The sequence below is a fragment of the Paramormyrops kingsleyae genome, chromosome 3 (genome assembly GCF_048594095.1).
Source record: "Paramormyrops kingsleyae isolate MSU_618 chromosome 3, PKINGS_0.4, whole genome shotgun sequence".
In the NCBI taxonomy this organism is placed as follows: Eukaryota; Metazoa; Chordata; class Actinopteri; order Osteoglossiformes; family Mormyridae; genus Paramormyrops; species Paramormyrops kingsleyae.
This window is the reverse complement of record NC_132799.1, coordinates 32,525,240-32,547,899: the sequence shown is the minus strand read 5'-3', so window position 1 is coordinate 32,547,899 and position 22,660 is coordinate 32,525,240. Positions and strand designations below refer to the sequence as shown.

General features: G+C 43.6%; 1 protein-coding gene and 1 long non-coding RNA gene across 3 annotated transcripts; one reads left to right on the top strand and one right to left on the bottom strand.

Moving 5' to 3' along the window:
* Positions 1–106: 106 nt before the first annotated feature.
* Positions 107–22,621, bottom strand: LOC111843413 (palmitoyltransferase ZDHHC17-like). Of its 2 annotated transcripts, none has more exons than XM_023811003.2 (18): positions 22,518–22,621; positions 21,471–21,550; positions 15,324–15,421; positions 14,241–14,363; positions 13,192–13,269; positions 12,250–12,394; positions 11,626–11,690; positions 11,311–11,473; positions 9,271–9,396; positions 8,148–8,290; positions 7,944–8,044; positions 4,773–4,897; positions 4,315–4,377; positions 3,961–4,054; positions 3,254–3,337; positions 2,952–3,109; positions 2,690–2,784; positions 107–2,491 (listed from the first exon to the last, which is right to left on the bottom strand). In XM_023811003.2, the coding sequence occupies exons 2-18, from the start codon at positions 21,531–21,533 to the stop codon at positions 2,353–2,355; spliced, it is 1,863 nt and encodes a 620-aa protein (XP_023666771.1). In that variant the 5' UTR covers positions 21,534–21,550; positions 22,518–22,621; the 3' UTR covers positions 107–2,352. The 2 variants fall into 2 exon arrangements, with proteins under 2 accessions (XP_023666771.1, XP_023666770.1); XM_023811002.2 differs by lacking the exon at positions 22,518–22,621 and adding an exon at positions 22,163–22,391.
* On the top strand, positions 20,720–21,553 carry LOC140588251 (uncharacterized). The gene is made up of 2 exons (XR_011989608.1): positions 20,720–20,840; positions 21,344–21,553. It is a non-coding gene; the product is annotated as an uncharacterized lncRNA (long non-coding RNA).
* Positions 22,622–22,660: the final 39 nt, after the last annotated feature.

Genomic DNA, 22,660 nt, shown 5'->3' with positions numbered 1-22,660 from the left:
TTTTTCATATCCAGACTGATTGAAGCATGATTTAAAAAAAAAAAAATCAAATTACCTCACAGTCACAGAACAGATATTTGATGAATAATTCATAAAAATTCCAAACTGGCAGCTGTTGATTTTTATTAAAATAAGATACACAGAGGAGAAGCAGAGGAAGGTGTCCATTGCAGAACTCTGGGACACACAGCTGAGCTCTTATATGAAAGTTTGATAGAATGGGCTACTTTATGGCATTTTCATGGCAGGTGGCTGTGCGCGAAAACAGCACTAACTTTTCTGCGGGGATTCTTACTGATAACGGCTGCAGGCAGGCAGAATGCAAGCACATGTGATGTTGAAGAAACAGCATTCATGTGACCCAACAAAACACTTGACTGTTTTATGCAATCATCTCATAACGTGTTATTCCATCGAGAGAGGAGGTAAACAACAACAATATTGTTACATGAAAGAAAACCTTAAAATCTTGGTGCCCCAACCATGAAAACCAAGGTGTTATGGGCACAAGGAAAGATACTGCAATGTGCTTTACAGCAGGGGTTTGACAAACACCAGAACACACACACTTTTTTTTTTTTTTTTAATGAATCTACACTTAAACCCGATTCCCTGACAGCCCTGTCGCTAGCCGGCCCTATCAAGGCCACAGGAAACGGGCCAAATGACATCATGTTCAGCCCCCCACCCCCCATTCCTGCCCTCATATTTCAGTAAAGTCCCTTGAATCAGTGCACAAGGATGGCTGAAGCAGCCACGGAACAGGATAAGGTCTGTGTTCTAAACCAAGCATTTTCTTAAAATCGCTCCTTCCTATCGCTACCTCCAGGAACAGGTCTATAGAGAGGAGCACAGAACAATAAAAGCAGTTTACTTTTAGTTTTCACTCCCCTCGCGCCCCAAATATGTCATTCATATACAGTATCACATGCCTGCAATCACTGCCTGACACCTGCTGCCCTCTGACACAGTGGTAAAAAAAAAAAGAATAATAAAATAAAAACATACACCGTAAACATTCACTATGTACAGACATGTGGCTCCCTCTAGGGAGGATAAGAGTATGGGCCCCCACCTGCAACCAGGGCGGTTTGCACCCGCGGCTTTCAATGCAGATGGCGGGATCCCAGAGCACTGGAAGCTTACAGCATTCGTTTTCCCGGGTTTGGTTCAATAAAACAAAACAAGCAGCTTCCATTAACATTCAAAAAACAAAACATTAAAAATCACAGTAAGGGGACCTAAGTCTCATATATACAACGGGACCTTCACGCTCCTGCTATGCCGGTGCTGCTCGTATGGCATGAGAGAACTGGGCAGAACCCCAGGGGCTCATCTCCGTAACGGGAGTGTTTCTTGGAAGCCAGAAATAATAATAATAAAAAGACATTAATATTAAAACAGAGTTTCCATCAATGAAAATTAGGCAAAAATCAGTGCATCGTCTTGGAAAAAGACAAAAAAAAAAAAATCAGTTATGAAAACAACTTGGAATGAGGCGTACTCATGAACTGCCATCTTTGACTGTCCCAGATAAAAAAAAACACATGTATACTTTCCAATGTTGCAAGGTTACGCATCTTTAACATCCACCGTTAATATAAACTGCATCAAGGATGTGGCTACATCAAAATGCATGGATGATAAAACCTAAAATGACTAACCGTTTACCGTGCCACCCCGACTGAAGCACATCTTATTCATAAATAGCCTTACAAATAAATATACCAGCATCACATCAGTTCCGGGAATATACTTCCTTATACGCGACAGCATCAGCGAGTTATGATGAGGCTCCAAAACTCCATTTCCGAACACTGTATCGACTCACATTGTCATGACAGGAGAAGCTGCCCAGTCTTCAGGTGATTGCAAAGACATGGCTTGAGACAGAGCAGTCCCAGAAATACCCACAAAGCCATTTCTGAGATCAGTCTTTTTAAGACATTAGTACATTTTTTTTAATTTTTATATGGAACGGTAAAGCTTCAAAACATAAATATGCTTTTAAAAACGGAGGAGGAAAAAATGAACGGTAAAACGAAGCAGAGACTGTGATGGAACCCTGTTGCACACGATGCAACATAAGGCCCACACTTAAAGAACAAAACCCCCCTCCCCCCATTCCCGCCATGACTCCCCAGTTAGCATCTCCTCTCCCCTCTGTCGGACATTCTCCGTCCGCGTCGGGGTGACAGGGGCTCGGCTAGTGGGGAAGGAGCCGTCGTGTCCTGATGGGCCCGGTGTGGGCGTGTCCCTCTAACAGCATGCAGTCTCTGTGAATCCCAGACTCAGGACGACTGTCCCCGGGATGCAGCCATGACCCGACAGGATGCCCAGGTCCCAGCCGGGCTACACCAGCTGGTAGCCAGAGCCGGACGTCTGGTCGTACTCTATAGTGTACTGCGTGGTCCAGTCCACGATCACGGGCCGGAAGAGGCCGCAGCAACGGTACTCAAAGAAGTCTATGAGGTTCCGTGCACAACCATGGCTGAGAGAAAGAGATTTTAGGAACCGGAATCAGAACCATGTGTGGCAATGTGAGCAAGACTGAACACTGAAATGACAAAAGGCCTAGTGATAAGGCACAGAACATAATACTATAAAATATTTCCCTATCAGTTCACTGGTGATTAATGGTAAACATCTGGGAGCAGACACAGCAGAGTCAGGATTGTGTTTCACTCACTTAAAAGGGCTCTCGATGGACGTCGTTGTAATCTTAAAGTGCTTGTATCTTCTGGCGTTCATCCTCTCGTTGGTGGTAATGCCAAGGCATGCAATCTGAGTGCAGGAGAGAGAGCGGTCACATGGTCAATTGCTGGACTCCTCAGCAACACTCCGTCCAGGTTAATAAATGCCAGTGCCAATGTCATAAACCGTAATGCATATGAGGAAGATTCAGAAAAGATCAGCCAGGAATCTTCGCCGGTCTAAAAATAGCAGCTTACCTGGTAAGTCTGGCACATGATGAGCACGGCCACCCACATGAAGTGGAAGATGCTGTTGAGGAACATCCAGAAGACCCAGGGCGAGCAGGTGGCGATCTGTGTGATGTAGGTCCAGAAGCCATCCTTGGCGTAGCTGGTGGTGCAGTGCGTCCTCCAGTCTGTGAGGGGCCACACACGAATATTACTGCTACTGCTCAATTAGGAACCACGTTTGCAAAAGAATCTTGATTGGTTATTCTTATCTTTCAGCACTCGCTGGTAGCGGATGCTCAGCAATTCAGATCGACATAAACTTCACATACAGCAGATGCAGCCGTAGATCATCCAGCAGATCATGGAGAGCAGAAAGAACAAGTATCCCATGAAGTAGCGGTGATTCCCGCTCCCTGCGTGACACGGGACACAGCAGGCGTGATTAGTGTCGCCATTCTACAGGAGCGACAGCAGAATCAATGCAATCTGTGGACAGCTTGAAGGGAGGTGTGCCGTTTGCTGGAGTATCAACTGGGGGGGGGGGGATCCACCAAGGGCTTTTAGACCCCAATAAACAATTTCAGATCATAGTTACAACTCAGAACTGCTTTAAAATGGAGGGCATCATACAAAACAATATTCTAGTAGGAGTCCATAGTCCCATTAAGACAAATTGAGCAATAGAGCCGGACAATGGACTCCAAGGAGACGAAAACTGATTTTTTTTCTCCCCCAGTACAGCATGGCTACCTCACCATTCCTGTTTCATACTGATGTCTGCCAACACCAGGCAACAGACATAAATGGTAGATGGCCATCTTACTTTATGAAACTCAAGGAGCTGGGGCTGTATTCCTGACAAACAAGTCATGGCGAAATTTCCCCCGCAACTTCAGAAGCACTTTGGCAATAAGAAATCCTTGCAGATTTACTTCTGATTTACTTAAATTCCTCACTCCGGTAACTGGTTCTGCTCCTGACCTCCTGCCACCATGCACTGGTGGTGAGAGCAGGTGAGTTAAGTTTACCCACTTACCCACACAGTTGCCCACCCAGGGACAGTGGTGATCAAATCTGGCGATGCAGCGGTTGCACACGGCACAGTGTTTGGACCTCACGGGCTTCCGTATCTGTGTGTGTGCGGAGAGGCAATAAACAAATATTAAAAATCACAGTGTACCATTGAAACTAATGCCCCAAGACATTCAAAGCCAAATTTTATATGTAACATTGGCTGCGATTCTGTAAGACAACAACAATAAGGTTAAATCACAAAATGCAGCTTAAATCCATTTACTACACAATGGATAGTCAATATTTTCAACAATACTATTAAAGTCAGCAAAAACAAGGAACTTTTTATTTTAACAATAGAAAATGAGTGTCTTACCAAGCAGGTACTACAGAAAATACTAAGATCCAGATTTCCAGTCTCTGCCAGTTCAACAATTGTCTAGAGAGTTGGAAAGACATAGTTAGACCACAATTGTATAACCATATTTCTCATGGAAGAGTCCTTTCCACTTCACTAAAAATCATTCTACATTCTGAAAAAGTGGGGGGAAACAGGACTATATATAAATATATAGCATGCTCATTAATACTAACAATCGGGGACCTGGATATCAGGAACAATCTGAATAGATCAGTGTGCAGTAACAAGCAAGCTCTGACCGCCTGATGCTTAATGCCCCTGGACTTGGGCCTAAAATTCTCTTCTCATCAAAACAACCGCGGTCACAGCTGAAAAATCAGGGCGGCAGAGGAGCGACGGCCAAACTCCCTCAAAAGCCTGGCTTCTTGTGTGCGTTTCTTTCTTCGTGTTGAAAACTTCCAGCAGTACATTACCTTCTTCTTCTGCTCCTCAGAGGCCTTGATGATCCCTGGGTCCGACTTCCAGGACTTTCCGAAGTTGTAGAAGAGCGCGAGGCTGTTCAGCAGGAAGGGCAGGTGGACGGTAACGAAGGGAAGATGTGGGGTGGATTAAGGAAGTGACCCGCAAAGACAGAGAGCCGTTAATCGCCTGCATACCTCTGCTCTGTGGGACCACTGAAGCAGGTGTCAGCAAGCCATTCTTTCTCTGAACAGAGAATGAAAAATTAAATGCAGCTTTACTCTTTACTGTCAAATCAACGGGTGGGATGTGACCTCTTTTCCCTGACAGGGGAGACCTGCATTCTGCCTGCAGATGACATCATGTACCCACCAAACACCTGCGGGCCTTCTAAGAGACCCAAAAGCATTTACGACACTAACGAGAAGCTGCTGAAGGAGCACAGGTCCACAGATGTCATGATGGAAATGTGCCTCACTTTGGACCGAATCCATGCACTATGCAAGTCCAAGACAAATGGCAAACATAGAAAGAAAAAAAAGAAAGAAAAGTAATTCATCTTGCTACAGAGAGATGGCTTTCATCACTCTTTCTAGCTGGAAAACAGTTTAATTGGGAGTTCACACCCAACAACTCAAAATGCGTCACACTAAAATGTGATTTTCATCACATTGTAATTTTGTGATCCTGAACACAGCTAAAAGGTAGAGAAAGGTAAAGTGTGGCTTGTGAGGGTGAGAAATAGACTGCTTGTGGTAAGACTGCCCCCTTGTGGCCGATCACTTTTTATATCGTAATTTTGGGATCTAGCTGGGTTTTGGAAGTAGCTGGAGATGCAGAGCATGTTGAAGGGATTTCCTGTGGCTGATCATAACATTCAGAAAAATCATAGTAACAACAGCAGCTGAAGAATAGCTAAAATACAAAAGCAAAAAAATAAACATACCAATCAAAACATTCAATTATATCACTTAACTCCACCTAGGGGCCACTGTTAAGGGTTCGATTCCCACTGCCACCCCAAAGACATGAAGTATGGTTCTGCCATTTCTAACCTGCCCATACTCTTAGTATTGGTGTGAAATTCTGCTCACGTTCTTCAGTCTCTGTCATATTAAAACTGACCTCCATGCGGCTTCCTGTCAAATTGACAGATGGCGTGTGGACCAAGATCTCATTTCTAAAAGTCGGGAAAACATCAGAATCAGCAGATGAGCACCAGGAAATACTCTCTAGACAAAAGTCGATCGTTGGTGGTATTTTTAGATATTACAACGATGATATCTACAAATGCGGCGGCAAAAGCCATTATCAGCTCGAGTGTCCAGAGAAGAAGTACATTACTAGGCAGAGACAGGTGAGACGAAGGTGACCTGCTGAAGGGTGTTCACATTACGGCAGGAGAGCGCTTTCACTGAAACGTCAATGGCTGCACAATGACTTGTCTGGAGGAGAAATCAAAGAGCTCAACTAATGTGCGATGAGAATATGGGCGAGTTCCGTGCCAGTCCGTCACAGCAGGAAATGTGGGAAGGACCACGGCTCATGGGGCATAGCAAGGGGCAAGTCAACGATGAGAACCTGCCACCTGAAAATGAATATGATGCAACTAGTAACTAGAAAAATCAAAAGCTAAGTAGGCAGTCTAGACCCACAACCTTCCCTGCCAGAAGAAACTCCATCTCCGATTAACGTTACTTTGGAGAAATGTCAGCCACTGTAAAACTTCTCAGATCAGAGTCCCCATAGGGGAGAGGACGGGAGGCCACCTCATTCTGGCTTCTCCAAAGAATCCTGTTACATGGGAACAGACCAGAGGTATTCCGACACCCTCTGGGTGCAGTTTACTGCTCCATCTGGCTCCATCCTACCTAAAAGACCTCATCACACCCCGCACTGCACCACGATCTCTCCGATCCTCCAGCACTGCTCGACTGGTCCCACCACCCCTCAAGGCACAAGGAAGACACACCTCCCGACTCTTCTCTGTTCTGGCACCAAGTTGGTGGAATGAACTCCCCCTAGATGTCCGAACAGCTGAGTCACTGAATGTCTTCAAAAGACGACTTAAAACACACCTTTTCCAGAAATACCTGAATTAGCACTTCTGGCATTATACTTGCATTACTTTTTTTAAAAAAAAAAAAAAAAAAAAAAAAAGGCACTTTTCCAACAGAGTATTAGATCGATGGTATTCATAGCCTTGGTTTTTACTGAGCTAGTATCGGGAAAAATTCATTGTGGAGTCTTAAAGCACTTATGTAAGTCGCTCTGGCTAAGGGCGTCTGCCAAATGCTGTAAATGTAAATGTAAATGTTTACGAGGTTTCGGCAACAGATTTTGCCAGCCTGATGATGAGCTCCAGCGGATCCCAGCGGATCCCGGCGCAGTGGTAGTGGCGTAGACTGCTTTTGCTGCGAGGTTTAGCATTTCAGACACGACCCTGGTTTGTGCGACTAGCCGCAGTGGAATCGAAACTGAATCCACATATTAACAGACGGCTGTGCCGGTGGGCAAAAAATATATTTCAGAGGGGATGGAAAGTAGGTGGAAACCCTGCTGGTGGGGGCTATTCTAACAGACCTCCCCTTGCGTGGTGGTTGAGGACCAGGCGGGAATAGTGCGCAAATGGGCCGAGCTCATCGTGGGAGCGTCTGCTGCACACAGGAGGATACCTGTGAACAAAGCTGTGAAGGTACCTGCAGAAATCTGCAGAAAAGCTTTTAGAACAACTAATTCTGCTTACACTCTTTGGCTGAAAGCCCATCTTCTGTAACAATCTTTTGAAAGGTATATAGAAGAAAAAAGGAGTTTGAGAGTGAAGATAGCGTTTTGTGCTACCCTATTTACTAATTATACCACAAGTCATACCCTGCTGTCTATAGTATAACTGTCAATGAGATGATGTACGGAATGATTTCTTTGAGCTTGGTTTCTCATCACAGCCAATGATCAGTGATGAACGCCACCATCATGATCTACTGACCCGCTACTGACATGTCACATCTGATTATCCCGTGATGAGGACGTTCCACTACGCCTCCTGCATATTGTGCCCGAGAAGCCATAGCTGCCCAGCTCCATGGAAGGGGCGACTACAGATGCTGAGAGAGCGCAGCTCTGGCCAGATGACGTCTGTCAGAGGAACGCATAGGAGAACATAAGCCCTCCAAAGAAAAGGATATTGTTCCAGAACCAGAAGAACCAGGTCATGTACATCCAGAACTTGGTGGCCAAATAGATGCCCAGGGGAAGGGCGCTGTGCATGGAGTGGTCGAAGAAGGACCTGCGATTGCAGGAGAAAGCAGTATCTGCTGTTATTGGGCTGAAGATGATGTGTTAAGGAATCTGAAAACAGAGAGGAGCAGAGGACGGCGTCCATGACATACCGGGAAAGCAGCTGGACTATGATCCACACGACTATATACATCAAGGTCTTGATGGGCCAGGTAGTTATGTCCAGATCAGCGATGAAGCCCATCAGCCAGATGACCAAAAAGGGGGTCCCTAGCATCACCTTCTGCCTGAAATTCTGCGGAGGTCATGGAGAAAGTGAAACAGGTTGACGTCTGCAGTAATACATTTAATTAGTAGCTATTCAGTTTCGCTCCTCTAAAATCAGAGTAGGGGGCCATTTTGAGCCTAACAGGCACTTTCCTGAGAGGAGCAACAGATCATTCTCAAGATTAAGAACTATTTATCTAATATGGGGGTGAAAGCCAGCCAGAGAAAGACTACCAGCACTTTGGAGCAAAACCAGTTTATAGATAAGTTCCTCAGGGCAGGAGAACAATGAGTGCAAGCACAAGCCACATCAACAAAAACCCTGAAAAATCTGCTTCAGTCACGAAATGCACTTTTTTCGGCAAGCGTACGGCTCCTCGGAGACAGAGAAACCGCAGCATCAGGACCCAAGTGGGGTCAGAGCTTAACAGCTAAGAAAGAACAAGCTGAAGCGGCACCTTGTCTGCGGGGAGCTTACAGATGGGGACACATTCACCCCCGCCTACCCGAGCAGAATCCCTTAGAGTGCACTTTATCTTTATATCACAAACGCGACCACTCCCTGTTTAGCGACAGTTCTGTTCCGATGGACGGGTCTTTAAATGAAACTCTCCCTAAGCAAAAACCGCGGTGGTCTAGGCAGGACCGCGACTGTGCTTACAACTTTACTCCAGTCTTCCATACTCAACTACCTCTATCCTTCATGAAGTAGACATTTTTAACGACATTCTACTTCAAAGCTCTCTCTCACTCCAGTGTGCGTTGTTGTAAGGCGTATGAAATTCGGTCGTAAATTCGCGTACTGGTTGGACATTTTTTTATTACCGTCATATTTGAAAAATGGTTGCTAACCAAGCTAGCTGCTAAAAGAGGAGTCATTCTACGTGAACCTATATATTTATAAGAAGTTTGATGTTCGACCCCTAGTGGTCATTCATGAAAAACCATGTACAGGCTGTATAATTGCCAGGAGTGACCCGAGGGTTCTCCACGCCCGCTGGTTTGCACCTTGTCCGCCTTCAGCCGCTTCAGGTAGGAGGGACTGTCATAGCCCCTGGCCTGCCGCACCTCCTGCAGGTGGTTAATCATCCAGGCGTTTTTCCGCTGCTTGGCCAGGTCCAGAGCCGTCTCTCCCTGGGAGCACAAGCACGCACACACACGCGCACGCACACACACGCGCGCACACACACACGCACACACACACGCCCACGCACACACACACGCACGCACGCACGCACACACACACGCACACACACACACACACACACACACACACACACACTTACGTCAGGACAGCTTGTGCTTAGTGGGCGGTTCCGCTGTGGTCGCTGAACCGACCACGGGGCGGAAAGCCGGCTGAGAGCCACGGGAGCACACGCAGGCAGAGTGAGGAACAGTGTGCAGTGGAACCGGTCATATCACAGATCCCTCGTGTGTCCCTTACACGGCCTGCCTCGTAGCTTCTAATGGGATTTTATTTGGTGTCCGGAGAGGCTTGTACAGCAAACGCAAGAAAACTGGACATGTATAGGCATGCTTCAAGAAGTCAATCTGAGCCTTTTGTAACATACAAGCAACTCCAAAGAAAGACTCTGGGCCACAGGCAAATTTATTGGGAGTGCAATTGCACCCCCTACTGGTCAGATGAAAATAGTATTTCAATCAAATTCAATCAAATTTAAATTATATTGTAATTTAATTTTTTATTGAAAAATTTAGTCATTGTTATATTCGAAATAAGGTTTGTGTTAGTCATGTAAATTTGTTATGAAAAATAGGAGTATTTACTAGGGCTGCCGCGATTAGTTGACGTAGTCGATGATGTCGACATCGAAAATGCGTTGACATCAATATTTGAAATCTATGCATCGTTTTTAAAAATTATTTCATTGAAATTACCTTTTTGATTTATAAAACGCTTCAATTCATTATAGCAACTGTTTTCCTTTGATATCACTACGTAATTGTGGGAGTAGTTCAAAGAAACCAAAGAGGAGGTTTTACACTGCAGTTTTGATGGCATATCACAGCGGGACTAGCGCTACGCATGAACACCTGAAGAGGAAATGCACAGGCGCAATTCTGGATGATGGACCGCCAGAGCAGGCGAAACCAATGCAAGTGTCTATTCATGATTATTAAATTACCATTACTTTTTATTATATTTTTTCCTCGAAGTTGCTAAATACACTCATGATTAAAGCCATGAAGTTGTCTGCCTGCTACCTAATAAGTGTTTGTAAAAATGTTCAAATCTGGGCTCATTCTACGTTGAGTGATGGTGCTGGACTTGTTGGGATCAGAGTGGGCATCAAAAACTAAGACTGAAACAAAACCAGATGCTACATAAAAGAAAATGTGTGAATATATTTACCAAAAACAGTGAGTCAGACTTTAAACTGAAAAAGTACTGACACCTTTTTCACTAGTTTAACTGTAATATCTCCTCTTTTAAAAGATGCTGTGGCTGCTGATCTGTCCCTTTCTTCACCATGACTTCCGTGCTTATTGCTTCCATGATTTACCAAAACAGTAGTATGTGGCATGCTCCGCTATCTTAATAAACATAAGGATACTCCGAATTTACACAGATTACCAATTTATGGGCGTCACGATACGCATCTCATTACTATTTCAGGTGCTCTACTAATCTGCTTATGAAAATGTGGGCGAAAATAACATCCGTATAGTGCCCAAAAGCCAGCGTCCATTATCTAAAGCCCTGCAAAGACATACAGTTTGTTGTTGTTAAATTAAAATTAGCTTAAATTAACCAGGCAATTTGATTTGATCTGGAGGAAAATTAATCGTTTAGATTAATCGACTAATCAATAAAATAGTTGATAGATTAATCTATGAAAAAAACAGTCACTAGTGGCAGCTCTAGTATTTACTACTTTTTTGTTTTTACACATTAACACGACTAGCTCAGCTTGGTGTAGACTGTAGTGAATGTCTGTTGGGATCTCTCACCTTGCACTGCCTGGGAATAAAGCCTGGAGCCACCTACGCTGTGGGTGCTCCCGCAGTCCAGAGAGGCCGACTCACCTTGATGTTCTGGGCGTCCACATTGGCGCCGGCCTCCAGCAGTAGGCTGATGACTGTGGTGTTGGCTGCGAGCACAGCCCAGTGCAGCGCTGTGTTTTTGTGGTACTTGTCACCGAGGCTGACGGACACGTTGAAGGTGAGTAGCAGCCGGGTAGGATCGACGCTGCGGGCAAAAGTGACCACGGGATGCATAAACAACCTGTGATGTCATCACCGAGGGACCAGTAAGGGCGGCGGGGCACATAAGTCCCTTTACCAAGACTGTCTCTGTCCACCCATGTCGGTTGTTTTAAAGATTCACACACACTCCCATACCTGTGTGTCCTATAAGCTGCCCACATCAATGGAGTCATTCCATTCTGGTCCATCATGTCTACATCCTTTTAGCAGGGAGGCATAAAGATAGAAATGAGAGGGTGAGATGGGTCTTTATTTAAAAACTGGTGGATTTTTTTAGGTCACGAGAAAGTAGTGACATTGAGCGAGAGACTTAAAGGTTTAGAAACACTGCAGGAAATCCAACGAGGTACATCAGAAGCTAGATATTGATACCAAAAAGAAACACTGCAGCTCCTCCTTGTGGACAATACGACTAAGGCAAAAACGCTACACAATTATATAAATAGCAGGGTATTAGTGTTATGGGACTAACAGCCAATGTAACTACAGAAAACCTTCAGAAGGTGAATGGGAGATTAAAAGGATTAAGCATCCTGTTTTAGTCAGCATTTATTTTATAACTTTTCACAGCAACTTTTGAGCAGGAAGGCTATCGGCTATTAGAGCTGACATTTGGTATACAGTCAGTCATTCTTTGAAAATGCGTTTCCCTTCTTGTACGGGGTGGCTGTGTCACAGCTCACTACCCGCACACTTACATTCAGCTGACAGCCAGCCTGCGAGGGGAGCTGTCTGGGGAGGTGGGGAGCAGAGGCCTACCTGCCCCTTGGCGATGAAGTAAGCCACGATGGAGGTGTGGCCGAACTGCGCGGCCAGGTGGATGCAGCTGCAGCCCTCGCCGTCGATGAGCGCCGGGTCGGCTCCGAACTTCAGCAGCTGGATCACCATAGACAGGTGGCCCTGCCTAAGTGTACAACACTTCAGTAAAACGATTTGCTTCTCTGACATGACAAAATAAAAGCACAAGGGATTCAAACACGTCGCATTTTGAAATACCTCAGCAGGTGTCCTATTGGTAAAGAACAAATTAAATGAAATGAAGGTTACTGGTTCAAGGTCTGTTAACAAGACAACAAATAGCTCTTGTAAAATATCTAGATGTCTCTAGGCGAATATTGCATTCTGTTTGGGTCTTTTGATTAATTTCTTACTACTTCATCTTTGAAATATAAAAGTTTACATGATAAAGTGAAACCCTCTTTTTGCATTGGAGGTCAGACAGAAGGCATAAGACCTCAATGTCCCAGTATCTCTTCAGGATCCATGTGAAGGTTTTAGTTACTACCTTGTTCTACCATGATTATGTGATGCACACTCAATCACCAGTTGATTATTTCATGGTGGTTCCAGCATCTCAGAAACAGCCTCCCTCCTGGGATTTTCATATAGTACAGTGTTTAGATTTCACATATAATGTGTGATAAACAAAAATCATACAGTGAGTGGTAGTTCGTTTGCCAAAAACATTGTTAATGAGAGGCCAGAAAAAGTGTGCTAATTTGTTTAACAGTAAGACAAGTGCAATAACACAAACTCAACACGTCGCTAGTGTGCAGAAAGGCAGCTCCAAATTCTCAACTTGTCAACCCTTCATGAGCAGCTCTGGAGACAGAAGGGGGTCCTACCTGGTACTACCTAGGGATACATAATAAAGCAGCCCCTGACACTATATATAAGTACTGAGCGACCCAGGAGCATTACCTAGTGGCCCAGTGCAGCGGTGTTGAATTCAGATCTCCTCCCAGCTGGTCCACAATGGCACCCTTTGAGATGTAATACCTGTACCAACATGCAAAGCAGGTGATGTGTATGCGCCCAGATTGTAATCCGACTCTTCATTCAATGCTTAAATAAGAAGCCGGTCTGTTTTGACAACCAGTCAGGAACTGCACACTGACACGTGTAATTAAGCACTGAGCAGTGAGAGTTCATCCGCTCCACCAATTTGCTGATTCTCCTTCGCTGCTAACGCTTAACTAGGCGTGATTACCGCTGATTAAACTCTGACCAATATTTATCTTGACACGCTTGTAAAAATGCAATTTTTCTTTAGCTTAAAACTTTGTAGCTCAATGTAGTTTTAGATAAAAAAGTATACTTTATAAGGCACAGAAAAATATAAGATCTGATTGTGATAATATATGAACGAAATACAACATAAATACCCATAAAGGAGCTGTACATCATAACATTTTTTCAGTATTTGCACCACCTGATCAAAATTATATAAATGTCTCATCAAAACATCTCATCAAAGCTGTTTGAGCAGTAAAACCCCATTACAGCACCATCATCTCCTTGTAGGTGGGGAATCTAGGAAGTGAGGTAGCTGACACAAAGGACCACGGTGTTTATAAAGCACAAGTATGACTAGCAGTTAGAAGAACTCAGAGTTACTTCTAGTCCTAAAGCTCTCCAACAGAGCTCAGCGTATAAACAGGCCAGACTCCCGAAATATCAAGTTGCAGATAAATGTCAGATGAGAGGCTTTTTGTCATTGCTCACGGCAGAGATGGGGAAAGTATTTCGACACTGTGCCACGTTGTACAGGAGAATTCACACTAGGCACAAGCCAACATTATGATCACAAGATCATAGATGTACTGCTGAATGGACTGGGCATGATACATCAGAGAGCGGCAATCAACATGCTACATGTGTATTTGCCAAGGGACTCACAGGACCAAGCCAAGCCAGTTCTTACTGGCTAGCGTGTATGTCAGTGTGTACGCATTCGCCAGGAGACTCACTTGACCAGGTCGAGCCGATTGTTGATGGCGGCCCAGTGCAGCAGGGTGACGTTCTCCTTGTCAGGCTGTCGGACATCATAACCGGCCTCCACCAGCTCTCGACAACGCTCGAAGATCCCATACCTGCGGGATGAGGCGGGCCGGGTCAAAGCAGTCCACAAGGATCCATGCATAGGAAGTACAGAACTGCTTAAAACAAACATTTATTAGGAAGACCAAAGGAAAACAATCTGACTTTTGGATTGGTGATTTAATTTTTAGTTTTTGGAAATTAAACCCATATTTCTGAGAACAGAGTTTTGTAGTGTATGTCTCTAAAAGGGAGACTAGAGTAATCAATCCCAGAGTTCAATGTGTAAAAACAGACCAAATGAAACAGATGCAGAGAAAAGGATTTCAGTAAAGGCAGAAAACATTAAAACAGCCTAAAGGTGGCTGTATACTTCACATAAAATTAACAAAACTGACATAACTTTAGCAACAGGACACTGTATGAGCAGTGATTAGTTTGGGTGCACCGTCTGTGCAGGATCTCCAAAGTGTTCCATTTTGTCTGTTCTGAATTCACCCGCTTTCCACGATTGGCTGACATAGTGTGACATCATGGATTTGGTTCAGCAGGACTTACTATGCAGTTACCGGCATGCTTTGCACCACGCTGCGCATATCTTTAATATGTATATTAATTTATTTATGTTGTAAAAAGAAAATGCTGCAACCGTGTAATGTTGCTGTGGGATGTGTGTGGTTAATTAGTGTGTAACCATGGGTGTCGTTTAACTTGTTGCGTCTGTGCTACTGCTAGTATTAAACCAACAGCGGTCGATGATAGAAAGAGCTACATCCGTTTTAAAAGAGCCATCATCATCTTCATTGAAATATTTCACACACTCGCAGCAATTCGATTATCTGCTCCCTGTGTGTGAATCTGCTGCACCTTAAAAGTTCAGAGCCTTCCAGGGTTGTGGCGTGACAAGAAAGCATAAGGTGGCGCTGGCGTTTTCAGGTACAGACATCTTGCCGATATGTTCGATGTATAGTGCCACCTTAAGGGAGACCCGAAAGACGCATTGAGACGCTCACTGTGTGGCTTTGATGATGTCCCAGGTGCTGTAGTCCTCCGCCTGGTTCTTACGGCCTGCACTCTCGCTGTATCCATGGCTGTAGTGAGGCTTGATCTCCTGTTGTGAGAAATGGCGAGGTCACCAATCAACTGTACGGCCAAAGCTCCAGCCCAATGACTCCCGCGGAGACATCACTGCTGGGCCAATTAAAATAATAAATAGTAATACAAAAGATATATATATAAAAGGCACTCCATTACTACCTACAGCAATATCACAGCAGCGCTAACAGGAACATTCTTCCATTAAGAGCATTATTAAATTTTCTATTTTCTAAACATAAGTGCCAAAAACAATTTTAAAGACTTATTACAACTTGTGCTTGAGAAACAACATTTTTCCCCCAATCTAATTTTAATTTTGTTCTGTACTGGAATTCTGCACACAGGTCTGAGACTGCATTACAACCAGGGTGCCTGCAATTCAGCTCGCCGCAAGTGGCATCCTCATACAGAAAGATACCATATTTTATCATGCCTGAATACTTAATCAGCAAAGAGAAGAGACTCTTCGTCACGTCACAACCCAACTCTGTGTCTGTAAAGGCTTCTTTTCTGAATTGGAAGCTGGAGTTCAACAAAGCATTTTGGATCAACAGCAGAGATCCCAAAAAGTTGATGCCACAAACTGATTTCTCTACCCACTTTCTGACCACTTCTCAAGAAGGGTTTCACTTCACTTTAAATGAAACTGAAGGCTGCGGGGCTCGACTGGTTGGGCTTTCTTCCTGTCCTGCATGCCTGTGCTGAATAAGAGCTTTACAACTGCCAAAAGACACTGAAGACAATCAGCAAAGCTAACACAGCTCGCCCCAATCTTACCTCTTCACCGTGTACACAGAGAGCTGCTACGCCTTTCCTTGGTCTCAAAGAAACCATTCTTGGCATGACCACTTCTCATGGTGTGAGCTGAGACACCGAGCGCCCAGCACTTTCGGAGGAATGACACACAAAACGTGTATCTGACATCGTATTCAGATGTCCTGAAGAACCAGCGCGTGGCACTTCCCGAAAGACCAGTAACTGGCCAGTACAAGATTAACAGGTTTCTCACACCAGCGTCAAATCGGCTGCAACGTTTCCTCAAGAATAGTGATCAGCGTTGTGATCTCACCATATTTAACATCTGAACATGTTCAGCATGTTGCTCTCTCAAAGAAATACACAAAATGCATTTAGAAGCACCTTCCCCCCCCCCATATCTGACTAGGGCTGGGCAATATGATGATATTATCTGTAATCAAAGATATACAAGTAACCTGGTATCAATATCTGCCGGTCACTAACCAGCGACTGCCTCCTCCGTCAGGGAGGGCGGCTTATTCCACACACAAAGGAAGGCAGTACGTGAAGGTATCCGTGCATGTATACATAGGTCATAATGGTGGTTTTCAGCTAGGGCTTACCGTAAGTAACATGTTTTTAAATTATATTTATATGTAGCCCACTGATCGACTGTTTTCCACAGAGAATAAAAACTGATGATCAGACCTGCTTTGCAAGCCTCTCCCCCGCTCGGCAAACTTGAACGCCACCTTGCAGATTATCCATGTTTCACATTTTTCTTTTGGCTAAAAAAATGTCCATTTGGTGCATGCGTGTGTGTGTTTGTGTGACATCATCATTTATTCCGATTATTTTACATTAAAAATGGCATATGTTTTTGGACATTGCCCTGTCCTATTGTTGTCCATACAATTTTAACCATGGGAAGCAATTCTTGATTCTCCTATTGTCCTTCTGCTTTCTTGGACAGTCTGATCCTTTAAGAGTTTACAAACTGACCATCTATAGAAAAAAATGGAGTTTACAATCCATCACACCCTAAACACTTAAACTTTCATATCTGTGACCATATGAACTTCCAAAACTTTCAACAGCTTTTGGCATGCCGAAAAATTTTGTATGAACTAGGCTTAATACACCAACATAACAGATGGTGATGTCATTATACAAAATTTATGCAGCAAATGCAATTTAAAAAAACCCACAAAATTCTTTGTCAATTGTTTTTTTTTTTAATTGATTATTATCAATGCTATCGATTAGTTGGGCAATGGTGGCTTAATGGTTAGGGAAGCGCACTTATAACTGAAAGATTGCTGGTTTGAATCCCTGACCAGCAAGGCACCACTGAGGTACCCTGAGCAAGGTACTGCCCCCAAGCACTGTATTATTCAGTTCATTCAGCCGGGCGCTGAATTAGCTGCCCCTAACATATGGGTTAAATACAGAGGACACATTTCGTTGTTGTGTGCTGTGGCATGTCAACAATAACCACTGATCACTTAATTCTAGTTGATGAGGCTCTAGAATAAGGAACCGATTTGCCTGTTGTGTAGCAACAGGACAAAGCCTGTATAACTAAATGAAAATGTCCTTTTTTTGGAAAAAAAGAATCAGCCTAAATAAGACCAAATCATTTTTTAGCATGGTTGTCAAATCCAAGTGACACTGGCAAATGGAATTTTACGCATGAGCAAGATCCAGATTTGCAATCAATCTTTAAAAGATCAGATACTAAAAACAGACAGATAGCACCTTGACAAACCAGAATCATAAAAAAAAAAAGAGGCAGAAGGTGTAATTTCACAAACTACACCGACATCACAGCCATGTGGAGATACGCCCCAACAGGAACGGCAAGGTGTTCTGTTTGCTCACTGGAATGCTAACCCACGCTTTGGAGAGGAAACACTTGGCTGAGATAACACAACCAAAGTGAAGAAGCAGGGGCAAGCAGCCATTACAGCCTTAGTATGGAAAAGCTCCTTCTCTAGAACATCGACCAAAACATCAGCTTTATTTGTGGCTGCTGCTGGCCGAAAGCTTTGATGTCCAAAGCATGAGGGCGAGACCAACTTAGCCCACACACAATGACATTCCCATGAAATACCCAAGTCCAACGTGGCTAACACTCCTATAAAGATTATTAACAGATTTATATTTTCACACATTATATAAATATATCATCAACAGTAAACTTAAATTCGGCTCCAACATTTAGTTCTTCACCAGGTTTCTGTCAAGGACCCCATTTCCTCTTCCAAGCATTTGATTGAAGTCAACCAATCAGTCCACCCATCCATTTTCTGAAACCGCTTACCCTGTTAAGGGCCGTGAGGAATCTGGAGCCTATCCCGTAGGCCAGCGGTGGCCAATCTTATCCGCAAAGGGCCGGTGTGTATGCAGGTTTTTGGGGTAACCTTTAGGTCAGCTGTTCAAACCCAGATGTGAGGACTCTTCAGCCAATCAGTCCTCTAATTAGTAATCTAATTAGGGAGCTGCAGCAAAAACCGGCACACACAGTGGCCCTTTGCGGATAAGACTGGCCACCCCTGCCGTAGGCTATGGGCGCAAGGCAGGGAACAACCCAGGATGGGGTGCCAACCCATCGCAGTGCGCACACACACACACCATTCACTCACAGACGCACGCCTACAAGCAATTTGGTAACTCCAGTTAGCCTCAGCATTTTTTTCGGACTGTGGGGGGAAACAGGAGCACCCAGAGGAAACCCCACAAAAACACAGGGAGAACATGTAAACTCCACACACATGGAATCCTGGCGGAGATTCAAACGCAGGTTCCAAAGGTGTGAGGCGACCAGGGCTGTGGAGTCGGTAGATAAATGCTCCGACTCCCCGACTCCTCTGTATGTATATACTATGCTAATGTATTTTCTACATCCATTGAAGGAAAGGAAGGCAACATACATGTCATTTCACCACAGAACTACTGGCTAGGAAGCCAACACTCTACTATAATGCCAGATTAAAGACAAACACAATGAAAACAAGGTTTCAAGGGTAGCGCATAGCGAAGGGGAGCCGACGGAGCTGAGAACACACCAGATGATTTTTCAGGCGTTTGACGCGTGATGACTCGTTGAACGGCCGAAAAATCGGCAGTGCATCTGTAAATGTATGGGGGGCTTTAGGCTAGGTTCACAATTCCCTGTAACAGTGGAACACGACACAATGGAAAGCGGTGCCGCACCTTACCTGTGCATTACATCCCATATAGTGACGCATACAGTCAATGAAAAGCATGCTTCATGGTTACTTGACATGTTCGTTTTGTGGTAACATTATGCACTGCATGCATTGGGCTTTATTCTTACAGCAGAGAAGTAGTTCATTATGACTGTTTGTGAATTGGGACATTTCAACTTACTTTTTTAATTCCCATTTAAATTTAGTAGGAGTCGGAGTCGGTTAACTTTTTGCCGACTCCGACTCCGACTCCAGGTACCCAAAATTGTCTCCGACTCCGACTCCTCGACTCCGACTCCGACTCCACAGCCCTGGTGCAAACCACTGCACCCCCGTGGTGGCCTGAACCAGTCAGTCAAAATTACATTTAGCATATGATTGTGTGTCTGTGTGTGTGTGTGTGTGTGTGTGTGTGTGTGTGTGTGCATATGCATGTGTATACGTGGATCTCTGATAATGCATGTCTGGGATAATAGACTGTCACCCAGCTACAATGACACAAAGACCAGAGGTGAAGTCCAAATACAAAACTTCTGTTTGTGTACGTAGCTTAAAAGAGAAAAATAATGTGCTGTTTTATTGGCTTGTGCCTACAAAGTTATGATAATTTAAAAATAGATTTGTGTTTTGGAAGGAAAAGTCATCGCAAGAGCTAACCACTAGATCTAGGCTATAAGAGAGATTGACATCACAAGTAACCATTTCTCAGGCTCCTTGTAAAGATAATACATTCAGAAAGGGGTAAACTAAAGGTGAAGTGTTTGGCTAGGAACACAAAGAGGTGTAGTAGTAAGTACTGGTGATGTTACCAAATAAGTAAGGGATTAACTTTCCTGTTAAGAAGGCACATCAGCTGAATTGTTAGGTAGAACAGCCAGTTCTACACAAAACAGGACCACAGACCACGTGACTTTGGATAAATTATTTATTTTAAATTTACTGCAATGACTCATTTGTCCTATAGGTCATATTTGTCTTAAAATTTATAAGCCTGCACTATTGGAGCAATTCAGAAATTTTTTTTGGTCAAAAGCACAAAAGCAATATCCTCAATAACGATATGGACCAGAAACCTTCCGGTTGCACGCCCAAAATACTTACCACCAGGCTACTTGACACCCTTTGGCATACTAATAGTAACACATCTAGCAAATTATCACAACCCCCCAAAAACTACGACACCCAACAGACAGCCTGAACTTGTTTTGACTGCATTGTTGTAGATGTCGCAGCGTAATACCACTCATGTATTCGATAGAGCTGTTGACAATGTTATAACAATAACTATACTCATATGTAATTCACAAGTAATGCAAACAATATACACGCATTACGCATCCTAAAAGTTACTCATTCAGCTACTGTCGAAAACCTTAAGCAGCTCCGTACAAGATTCCAATGTCATTCACAGAAATTTTACGGTACATAACACATTCATTTCCACTACCTGGAGACTGCATAACCTCCAACTGCATGTTTACGGTACGTATACAAATACTCGGTAATAAATAATTACATTAAAACCACTGTTAAAGATGAAATGTTTCATCGTTCTGAAAGGTTTCTGCTGTCCTGCTTTCTGCCTAGATAATATCAGGCTGCATTGGCAGCCACCTGAAAATTAAAGCAAGCGACAACAAATTTAGGACGGAGTAAATGCATTATGTAGCATATATATATATATATTTCTTGCGGGCCACGATAAATGTATTCTGGTAAAAACGACGGGTCGACGATCAGCCCCGTGTGCAAGAAGCGGCCCGAGTTGTGCAATTGTTTCCTTCGCTAAAGCATCAGATGCAAGTTAGGGAAGGGAACTCAACCTATCAAGACCGTATATTTCTATAGATATCAGGAAACCCATGCAAGAAGTGCAAATTTTACAGTACAGCAGTTCATCTTTCTTCAGCACTAGATCTCCAGAAGGGGTATCTGTCAAATGTAATTGGTGCTTGCCGTTCCCCTTACTGTGCATTTCCCTGCAGGAGGTCTAGTCCGAACCATATCCGAAACCAAGTCACCTTTACCCCGACCAACTCCTTCCTAACACGCTAAATGTGAAGCTCCAGACCTTGGAGATCTTTTAAAACATACGAGGATCGCACGACTAACCTCTGGATGAAGAACGGGGACACAGCCAGCTTCTTTTTCGTATTCATTCCCAGCGTCAGCCATCTTGGTGTCCTGGCCCGCTGGGCATCATGGGAAATAAGACTCATTGGAAATAAACAGGATGAACGCGGAGTTCCCTTTAAACAACCCATGTCTAGGACAGCCTGTCTAACAACTAACGGTTTATAAACACAAATTAACATTTTTAACAAATGCGTCGAATGATTTAATTCGTTTGTGTATTTTAAATGGTATGCATAAGCAAGAAATGTATAGAAAAGGTATCAGGTTTCGTGTGTTTACAGTTTTTTCCCTAATATTTCAGATGGTAAATTGTAAGAATTGCGGGTTTATAGAAAATAACTCTTTGAAGAATGCACATCAAGCTAATGTTCATGTGAAGAACAACTTCATATATTCACTGTGATAATTAGATGCTGGTTATCCATTAAGTCTATGAGACTATAGTGGTATGTGAAACCAAAATACAAAATTTGGGCCAGTTTTCAAGGAATATGTTCCTCCACGAATATTATGAAGAGTCACAGTCAAAGAAGAGCGAAAACCATGAATCCATAATGTCAGTAGTAGAAAATTAAAAACAATGTAATACTTAAGATAACTGCAAAAAGAAATCTGACTCAGAAAGTTAAGTTTCACAGTCCAAAAGACAGGTGGCCAATGACACCTACCGTCGGCCAGTAAATAATATCGCTTCATTTTTTCTTATAAATACAATATTTCTAGTGTAAAACTGTGCGTGCACACCATTGCCACGAGATGTCGCACGCCACATAAGATATCGTTGTAAAACTACAGACCAAAACCTCTTCCATAAAATGTACTGTGTCAACGGTCTATCAATGGTTATGGCTATATATATTACCTACAATGAAAGATTACATTTATATCGTCCCACTTTAAGGCTTATCAACGCACTTTAACAGCTTATTAACTTTTGAAAATACAGTGAGTATAGTCAAAATCAGTCAAATGCCGAGCCAATGCACCCCAAGCATTATTAGTCGATTACCGATCCTACATTACCTGAAAGAAAGAAGCGCAGCAGCTCTTGTCGCTAGAGAATGAAACCACGCAAAAGGAAGACGGATGTACGATGACAAATAAGGCTGGTCGCGCATGGACCGAAGGATGCAAAAAATGGAATAGAAATGTTCATTCTCGCGAGG

What these genes read in the sequence shown, in the direction of transcription:
- LOC111843413 (XM_023811002.2), bottom strand. Translation starts at nt 22,190, where the DNA reads ATGAAGCGATATTATTTACTGGCCGACG. An exon ending in GCAGCTTATAGGACACACAG is followed by an intron (nt 11,474 to 11,625) that starts GTATGGGAGTGT and finishes TTTTGCCCGCAG; the next exon opens with CGTCGATCCTACCCGGCTGC. An exon ending in AGCGGCTGAAGGCGGACAAG is followed by an intron (nt 8,291 to 9,270) that starts GTGCAAACCAGC and finishes TGACCTCCGCAG; the next exon opens with AATTTCAGGCAGAAGGTGAT.